Source organism: Echinops telfairi, unplaced genomic scaffold (assembly GCF_000313985.2).
Source record: "Echinops telfairi isolate 266 unplaced genomic scaffold, ASM31398v2 ScPeMD7_2;HRSCAF=8, whole genome shotgun sequence".
Lineage (NCBI taxonomy): Eukaryota > Metazoa > Chordata > Mammalia > Afrosoricida > Tenrecidae > Echinops > Echinops telfairi.
This window is the reverse complement of record NW_022103898.1, coordinates 53,787,317-53,797,376: the sequence shown is the minus strand read 5'-3', so window position 1 is coordinate 53,797,376 and position 10,060 is coordinate 53,787,317. Positions and strand designations below refer to the sequence as shown.

The following is a 10,060-nucleotide window of genomic DNA, read 5'->3' as shown; positions in this document are numbered from 1 at the left end:
GACCCCTCCTGCGCTCCACCTCCCACAACTCCTACCCTCCCCTGGGGCTGGGGGAGGCGTGGGGAGGCCCTGGTCCTTCCTGCAGGGCAGCTGATAAACAGCAGGAACCGGCACCGGGGAGGGGACCCTTGTCTGTGGAGAGGTGCCTCCCTGCTTGCCTGCCTCAGGAAGTCGGCTGTCCCCTGGTTCCTGTTTCACTCAAATAGCATCTCCCCAGGGAGGGACTCCGGCCACCTCCTCCACCCATCCCAGTCCAGCCCCTCCTCCCGGTAGCGGCTTGACATCAGCTGGCTCCGATCTCCGACCTTCTGAGACCAGCTGTGTCTTCCTGGCCAGGGAGGGAGCCCAGCCCCTTCCTGAGGGGCTCCTGCCCACACCGCCCCCATTCCCTGTGCCCGCTCTGCCCAGACCGGCCGGCCCACACTCAGCTCACATTCCACATCCAGCCCGGCCCTACCCTGGCCGTACCACCTTCCTTCCCTGGCTTTGGGCACTCTTGCCACCTCCGAGTGACTTGGAATTTCACCAGGAGCTGGCAGGGCTCGGGTGCCAGGCCTTGGAGAGGCCGCTCTCTCCTTTTCCATCTCTCCCTCCAGAGGGGCCTCTGGGACGGGAACTGGAGGGGCCATGTTTATGCCATCGCGGCCCTGGGTGCTGCGTGAAGGCCCCCTCTGACCCTAAGCCATGCTTGGCCTGTGCCTGCTGCCAGCCCCTGCCCTCCACTCCCCTCCCCTGTGCCTGCCCAGTCAGTGACTCATCCCCACTGCACTAAAGTACACTATCGAGAAGAGGGTGGGCTACCTAAAGAGGACTCCCTATTTATTTGACAAACGCCCAGCTAATATATGAATGTGAAATAAAAAAAAAAAAAAAAAGAAAATCTATCAAGCTTATGTCTTGAGACAATCATAATCATTTTAACCTTCTAACTGACCTCTGCTTTGATTTGAACTGGATCTTTTTTGTTGAAGGCCCCCAAAATAAGACCAAGACAAGTGTATTATGTAAAGAACTTGTCTACCGAATCCACTGACCAAAGACACATGTTTAAACAGGTTTTGTTTGAAATAAACCCATAGATCTATGAACTTGAACCCTAGTATCAATACTTTTTGCTTTCTGTTGTACTTCTGTTATTTTGCAGCTACTGCATACAAGGGAATGTTATAAGAACTTGTTATAGGATTAATTTATTTACCATAGTTCCCCCATGAAATAGGTACTGTTATTACTCCGATTTTACGGAAGGGGAAAGGAAGCACAAATATTTCCATTAGACTTACATCCAGGTTGTCCAGTTGAAGAATCTGTGCTCAACACTGTCTTCCACTAAGGTCTTTCAAATAATCAATTCAAACATCCATTAAGTATTCTTACTGGAAATGTGTTCCATATACTTATATTTGATATTTTATTTAAAAATAAATATATCAGATATATTTCCAAAGGCTACTACAATTTACACAATCATGCTGTGATATGGCAAAGTCCTGCCATAAAGATTATTTACTTATTTTCTTACATGGCTAATGTCATGGAGAATTTCTGAATTAATTGACATTTTAATTAACAAGCAAAGGTTCTCAACAGACACTGTTTGATGCATCATAAAGCAACCTTTGTGGTGTGCTTTGATGCGATTTGTCACCTTACCTGTGCACCAGAGCGGAGAACGTAATGTTTCTTGCCTTTAGAGATTTCTTTAGCAATTGATCATTAATTGAAAAACATAGTGTAGCTAACTTTTATGAAAGAAATGAATGTCTGCTTCTAGTTAAATGCATTAATTAAAATTTAGACCCTGAATGATTTTTATAAATTACCAGATTTCACTTTAAAATGGATTTACTTACCAGGAATCATGGGATAATATTCTAGGAATAATATTTACCCCTTTTTAAAAGGAAAAAAAATGTAGTTTGAGGATTTCTCTTTACTACCTTACCAGCCCTAAGAAAGGATAGTATGTGTGTGTGTGTTTTGTACTTCATCATTAAAAGATAAAAATCAATTAATCATGCAATGCGATTATTGTATCAGCTTACTATCACCTCACACCTCTTCTGTTTTCACATCTTCTCACATATGCTCCCCCATCGGTGGGGCCATCTGCTTTCTCTGAGGGAGCCTGGGTTCCGATCTGCTCTGGCTCTGTATCGTCTTCTGGAGGAACCTCGAGGCCCCGCTGGCACACGCTGCCATTCTCTGGTTTACTAAGCCACCATCACCTTTCGTTGCCTTTGTTGATTCCAACGCATGATGGCTCCATGTCTGTCAGGGCAGAACTTGGCTCCATAGCGTTTCAGTGACGGCTTTGTTTTTTCTGAAACAGATTGCCAGGCTTTTTTTTTTTTGCAAGATGTTGTGGGGTGGACTTGACCTTCCAACCTTTCAGTTAGCAGCCAAGCATGCTACCCATTTATACCAGCCAGGGAGTCCATTGTGTGAGAGAGCATCTACAAATTCTAAAATACTGATTGGTGAAGAGAGCAACTTGAGAGCTGGGGTTCTTAGAATATTTTTGAAGTTTTAAATGCCAAGTGTACTCTCCAAGCAACAATAAAATTTGTAATAAGTATAGTGTCATCGACACAGTAATATAATACTGCCCAGGTAATAGATATCAAATGGATTTGTTTATCCTTTGCATTGTGTCTCAATTTGAGTAGAATTATTTATGGTCTTGAACATGTTCTGTAATGTAGCTCTGTGGAAAAGTTTACAGATACTCTCGGGAGGATACGGTATTTACTTGAACCCATGTGATGCTTCTACCCTTCACTGTTTCACATGGTATGCTTAGAGTTCTTACTAATAGGCATTGAGCTAAAAGCATGTATTAAAAGTTTGTGGAACAATTCCATTTTCGTGGTTCCATTTTCCCAAAAGCCTTTGGAAGGCACCTCCTCATATAGTCAGTAAGAATAAAGTGTAACTGTGAAAAGCAGTTAGTGAAGGACTTAATTCAAAGCTGTGTGCACATAGTTTTAAAACCATTGAGTTACATGCTGTCAGTAGAGTTTGGAGTATGTTCATTGGTATTTGTATTTCCAATAGGTCTATGGTCTGGAAGAAATCAATTATTTACTGCCATCCAATGTGTATAAAGCACTATGTGAGAACTCATTCATTTACTCTATATGTCAGCCAGTTAATGAATAACTATTAAGTACTCTCTAGGTTCCAGGAAGAGGGCAGTGACCAGTGGTAGAATTCTCACCTTCCATGTAGAGACCCAGGTAGGTTCGATTGCTAGGCAGTGCTTCTCAGGAGCAGACCCTCTGTCCTGTCAGTGGAAGCTGCAGCGGTTCTATCAGGAAGAACAGGTTTCAGACCAAGATGGACTGGGAAGAAGGCCTGGTGCTCTGTTTCTGAGAACTAGACAATGACCCTTTGACTTACCATTATCCCATCCTGCTGGGCTTGGTTGTGCTGGATTATCAGCAGCTAACAGCAACAACAGGTGCCAGACATGAGCTACAGCTGATTCAGAAATGAAAAAGTATAGCCCCATTCTCTACTCTTTTGTAATGTAAACTCTCTAGGGGAACATCGAATATGAAGTTGAATGATTCATTTAATCATTTATTCAAATCACTTTTTTTCCCAAAACACTTATCATTATGTGATACATTGTATATTTATTGGCTTATTTATGTTTTATCTCCCTTACCCAGAATGTAAATTGCAGTATTTGTCTATTGTTCATTGTTGAAAATCCAGGACTAGAACAGTACCTGGTGTATGGTATACAGTCATTGTTGAAGAAGAAAATTAAAGAATGTTGTTTGCTGTTGTTGTTGTTGTTGTTAAGTGCTGTCAAGTAGGCTAAGGCCCATATCAGCCCTATGCACAATAGAGTGAAACACTGCCCAGACCTGCGCCGTCTTCACAATTGTTCTGTGCTCGAGCCCATCGCTGCAGCCACTGTGTCCATCCACTGTATGGCGAGCCTTCCCTTTTTCCTCACCCATCCTTTTTTCCAAACACGTTTTCCTTCTCCAGGGTCGTCTGTCTGTAAGGTGAAGTCTTGCCATCCTTGCCTCCAAGGAGCACCCTGCCCTTACTTCTCCTTATACAGATCTGTTTATGCTTTTATCAGTTCATGGTACTTTCGATATTCTCCAGCATCACAATTCAAATGCATTGTGTTGGTCTGGGTACTTAATCCACAGAAACTCATGTATAAGAGAGAGTTTTATGTAAAGGTTAAGTGCACATCAAGGAAACATCCCAACCCAGTGATGCCCAAACTCACAAGTCCACCATTAACCCATATGTCTGACACCAATCCACAAAGTCCTCCTCTATCTCACAAAACAGATGCAATGATGCCGACTGCAGGAGAAAAGCTGAGTCAGTGAATGTGTAAGCTTCTCAGTGTTGGCAGGGGTCTCGACATGGATGCTCCAGCACCCAGGGCTGCATCGGGGTAGGTCCATGTGGCTCCTCCTAAGAGTTGTCTTGCAAGAAGTGAGCTTTGTCAGCTGGCAGGGAACTGGCTAAGGCAGCTGCACCCTTGTCCGACCATCACAAAGCAAGAGACCTGAGAACTAGAAAGTCAAGGCTCACCAAGCCAGTTATCCCTCTGCCCTTCAATTAACCCCACATGTGTTTATGGGCCAGGTTGGCACAATAAACTAACTACCTCAGGCATTTATTTTTCTCCGATCTACCTTATAAAATGCCCCACTTTCACATGCATATAATGCAATGGAGAATATCATGGGGCATATCCACCTTAATCCTCAAAAGAACATCCTTGTTCTTCAAGACTCTAACGCGGTCTTGTGCAGCTGCTTTACTTCATGCAGTGTGTCTGTATACCTTTTGACTACTGTTTCCTTGAACATTGATTGTGGAGCCAAGTAAAACAAAATCCGTGACAGCTTCAACCTTTTCCCCGTTCATCATGATGTTTCCTATTGGTCCAGCTGTGAAGGTTTTGGTTTTCTTTACATTGAGTCGTAATGCATACTGAAGGCTACAATCCTTGCTCTTCATCGGCAAGTTCTTCAAGTCCTCCTCACTTTCAGGAAGCAAGGTGGTGTCATCTGCATAGTGCAGGCTATTTAATAGGTCTTCCTCCAATCCTGATGCCACACTCTTCTTCATATAATCCAGCTTCTCTGATGACTTTCTCAGCATATAGATGAAATCTATATGGTGAAATGATATAACCCTGAAGCACACCTTTCCTCATTTTAAACCATGCAGTGTTCCCTTGTTCTGTTCCCACAACTGTCTCTTGATCCATGTACAAGTTTCGAATGAGTATTCCATTCGAACTCATGGGTATTCCAGAACTCCCATTCTTCTCAAATGTTATCCACAGTTTATTATGATCCTCACAGTTGAATTCCTTTGTAGTCAATGAAACACAAATAAACATCTTTCTGGTATTCTCTGCTTTGAGCCTAGATTCATCTGACATCAGCAATGATTTCCCTTGTTACATGTTTTATTTTGAAATCTGCCTGAACTTCTGGTCGTTAACTGTTAACATAGTGCTACAACCTTTGTTGGTGATATTAAGCAAAATTTTACTTGTGTGCAATATTCGTGGTTCATTGTTTGAGCATTCTGTTGGTATACCTTTCTCTGTAATGGGTACATTTATGGTTCTCTTCCAGTCAAGTGACTGGGTAGCTGTCTTACAAATTTCCTAGCATAGTTGAGTGAGTGCTGCCTTTGTTTCTTCAGCTTGCTGAAACATTTCAATACTTGTCTGTCCATTCCTAGAATCTTGTTATTTGGCAAATAAATTAAGTGCAGTTTGAATTTCTTGATTCTGCACTATTGGTTCTTGCTCATATACTAGCTCCAGAATTGGTGGGCTGGCTACTAATTCATTTTGGTACTCAAACTCTGTGTATTTTTACCATCTCTTAAGGCCTCCTGCATCATTCCTTATTTTTCATAGAGGTTCTTTCCAAATTAAAGATGAAAGGATTCAAATGAAAGATTGCTCGCTTCTAAAACATTGATTAAATGTAAAAGACCTCAGTCCCAGCAGAGCACATTTGCATAGGAACAACAGGAAGTAGAGAAATAGGTATGCAACTAAGCAGGAGAGGGCTACCTGTAATGTGACAAGGAGACACCAGGTGCCTGAAGTAGCAAGAGCAAAAATGATTCTCTCAGACTGCAGAAGTCAAGAATGACCTCCTGAAACAAGCGATATCTGATTGCCCCACAGCAATTTAGTTTGAAAACCCAGGACTCTAGGATATTCGGTTTGATTTCTCCACATTTATTCATACCTCACAGAAAGATCCGCTGTAGCACTGACACCAACCACATGCACTTGTTGCTTTGACTGCTGGAGGAAGCAGAGGAGCCTCCCTTGTCAGTTTCCTTGGCTTGGCTCTGACTCCTGGTGAACTCTGGCATAATAGAACATTATATTACAGTTCTTTGCCATCTTCATGATCTTAGTAACTTGGAAGATTGAAAAGTAATTGCACCGGGAGAAATTTGACCTGCCCTTTCAAGGCAAGCAGACGAGTTGTAGAGAGAAGTTGGCAGGAAATATGTGACTCGAGGGAATGACCCAGGCAAGGAGATACATATGTGGAATCTACCTCTTCATCATCTGAATTCTTAGTTCAAATCTTGGAAACTAAGCTTTGTCGGCCACTCTTCTGAATTGTCTAGAAACACTTTGACTTTTGCAGTTTTTAAAATGCTCCAGAAAAGTAGAAATTTGTAATAGCCAAACATATTTTGCAAAAGAAATGAGGACTTTAGAAAGCTCATCACAGAGACAGAGGACAGAAAGGAAAAGAGGTCTAGTGCTTCTCACAGGAACAAACAATTCCTCACTGGAGGGATGAGTGATCCTTTTGCAGGGAAGACGGATGAAGTGAAACTGCGAATCCCTCATGATAATGATCATGGAAATTGTGAAATTATTTTGAAGACAAATTTGGTAAAATCCACTAATTCTGAAGTGACTCAGCAATTAGGTTTTAACTGCTTGAAATTTTTCTATCTGGCTATTGTCAGCCTACAAAAATGTCAGTTCAGGTGAATTAACACACCCAGACACGCACATATGACTCTAGTTTGGGCTAGACCACTTTGTTCAAGTCTTTCAAGCTGAGAGCAAGAAAAGCAGTGTTAGCACAGTAGTCGAAGTCTTGCTGTCAGGAGGAGAATGGACACATTCTGACATAGTCACACAATGAAAATATTTACATGCTAAGCTTTTCAGTTCTTTACCATTAAAAAAAATGGGAATAAATTAAGGAGAGTTACTAATTTTTGGTGTAGGAAGAAGCACTCCTCCTGTGCATTAAAAATGTTTTAAATGCCTTAGCTGGGAGTCTAAATTATATCTGATTCTGTGTTCCTGCATCAGCTAAAAATCACAATGCACTAAAGTCACTTAGCTTTGGAAAATGCTCTGTGCACAACCAGCTGCGGGTTTGTAGCATGTTTTTCTTTACTGAAACTAGACAGACGTTTTTTTTTTAATTCCAGAAATTTCAGAAAGCTTGAGGTTTTGAGATATATCTTCCTTTTTACCCATCCTAACATCCTCCTAGAAGCACTTTAAAGTCACACGACCAGAACCAAGTCACTTGCTTGTTTAATATAGTTTCTGATTCTACTCCCCTTGATTATAAAATAAAATGATTAACATTTTATTTCCCTGCCAATGCTATTATTGTACTGTCAGCTCTCTCTCAGGGATGGCACAATGTGATATGAACGCACTGCTCTTCCTTCTGATGTTCTACTGTACTGTGTCTTCTTGTTGCAGAAAAGTAAAGCCTGCCACTCGGGAAATTGCCAGATTTACACACACAACTCTACCATTCCTATACCATATAAAAGAAAAATGTGGTTTTCTGCTCCCTAATTTACAGTGTATATATCAACTTCTCCTAAAACAGATGGGGGAATGCAATAAAATTACATTTGGGGCCCTTAAGAGCAGGGGAAGCACCTGGCAGCAGCTCAAGAATAATGACATAACAAAGAGATGAAAACAGACCCTGATTTTTCCCTGATGTTGGTCCCTCTATCATTGGCCAAATAGAGATGTTTTGGCTATTTGAAAAATCATGCCTGTTTTAAGAGCATAAAAGTAAAATTGAGTGTTTCGGGTTCAACCAGAAAAAGTAAAAGCCTAATTTTATAGGAATTTCTTTAGAATAGGAAAAAACACAAGAAGCTGATGGAATTTATTATCAAACAGAGTTTGATCCTAAATTGTGTAACAATCCTGATGTAGTTGGAAACTTTATTATCTTGTCAGACACGCACAGTTCTAGTCTTAATTAATAGTGTTCTTGCTAGGAGACTTTAAATCAGGAACAGTATTTTTTTTCTCGTGGGTTGAATTGACTAGATGACAACAGATTTGGTTTTTGATATGGTATTTTAAGTAAAAAAATCAAAAACGTTGCAAACAAGCAATTTAATACCTTTGCCATAAGGCTTCATCAAGTTCATGGAAAGAAGGAATTAAACGATAATTGAATTCTCCCGTGATGTTTTTAAAGCCCCCTGATATTTATATCTCATAAATAACAGTCTTAGAATATATTACTGGGTGGTTTGCGGGGATCATGTGATTATTCAGGTACTTCAGCTTCTTGACTATGAGCTTGGCACTTGGCGAGCTGACACCCAGAGTGGAGTGTGCTGTTATTCACCCAGTATGGGGAAACTGGGAAGAAACCTGAGAACAACGGGACTCCTAAGACGAGGGAAGTAAAAAAACAGGTATTGCTACTCTGACTCCAGGTCATACATGCATGGGTTTACTCTGCACACAACATTTTTTAACATGTCTCTGTGATTCACAGTAGCACATTTGCCTTAGTTTCACCAGGGAGCCTTCCAAAAGAGGTCCAACTAAAGGCATGGCTTCGGAGGGCATTGGTTGGCTCGTTCAATCCAGGGAAGAGAGGAAACACAGATGGTTGTGGCAACGGCTTGGTTTTGTTTGTTTGGTATTGGGGGGGGTGGGGCAGGAATTCCCAAGAGTTCAATTTAGATTTTCTTGAAAAATACAAGATCATCACAGGGCTTATTAGGAAGATGTTTTAAGAAAATTGAAAATGCACGGATTAAAAAATAAGTCCAGAAGAATTGTACCAAGAAAGTTTTTCTATCATGACAAGGTACATGCTAATTCCATGAGCCTAGCAAGGGTAGTCTTAGGAGGGTTTCCTTGGGAAATGTTACCTTATCCAGCCTACATCACTGATCTTGCCCGTTCAGGCTTCTTTTTCCTTCTTCCTCTCAAAGCTCAAATAATGTTTTAAAGTCACATGATATGAGTCCTGCAAGGATACAAAAATTGCAGTTTTGATGTAGTGTAAGTCAAAGAGAGCAGGGTGTGTGGGGAAAGGATTAGAGCGATGGAAACAACACTTTGAGAAGTGTCTAGATCCAGGCGAGAACCAATAGCTTCACATTTTGATATTTTTGCTTAATAAGAGTTTCTAATACTTTTTTTGCAACATTTTGACTTACCCTTCTGAAATGTTTGCTGACTATTCCATTTTATTTTAGTGAGTACATCCATCCCCCACCCTCAGGGTGAAGGAAGGATAGACTCGATAAGTCTTTTACAGTCTCTGTCAACTCTAATGTTGATAATTTGTTAGTTTCTGCTTTTGCTATTGGGTACACTCTTTGAAGTGTTATCTCCTGATGGAATGTGGCTTTTATTCCAGATTTAACCAGAAACCATTAATTATACAATGCCTGGATTTAGACATCATTAACCTGCGTAGCGAGTTCTAGGGTCAGTCATTTGGGAACTAGCGGAGCATCAGGGAAGTGATTCTGATGAGATCAGATTCGGATGGTCTGCTGCAATCAGATGATCTCAATAGCTAGATTTTCTCCGTGCTACCCTTACCAACCTGGACTTTCTAAATAATTATCAGAAAATAACTTGGGCTTTATCTAGTTGAAACCCCTTAGCTCGGTAACCAACAGCTCTGTCGTGGAAATGAGAGAGTCACGTGCTCACTCTGCAGTGTTGTTGTTAGATGCTGTCGTGGAAATGAGAGAGTCACGTGCTCACTCTGCAGTG

At 41.3% G+C, this 10,060-nt stretch overlaps 2 protein-coding genes across 2 annotated transcripts in view; both read left to right on the top strand.

The window, feature by feature from the left end:
- The window catches only part of LOC101655733 (WW domain-binding protein 2-like), a 4,400-nt gene extending 828 nt beyond the window's left edge, over positions 1-3,572 (top strand). The window contains exon 2 of the mRNA XM_045290584.1: positions 3,546-3,572. Within this exon, the coding sequence (XP_045146519.1) occupies positions 3,546-3,572 (27 nt within the window). The remainder of the gene's footprint in view (positions 1-3,545) is intronic.
- The window catches only part of NAV3 (neuron navigator 3), a 694,120-nt gene that overhangs the window by 77,327 nt on the left and 606,733 nt on the right, over positions 1-10,060 (top strand). The gene's annotated exons all lie outside the window — the stretch shown is intronic.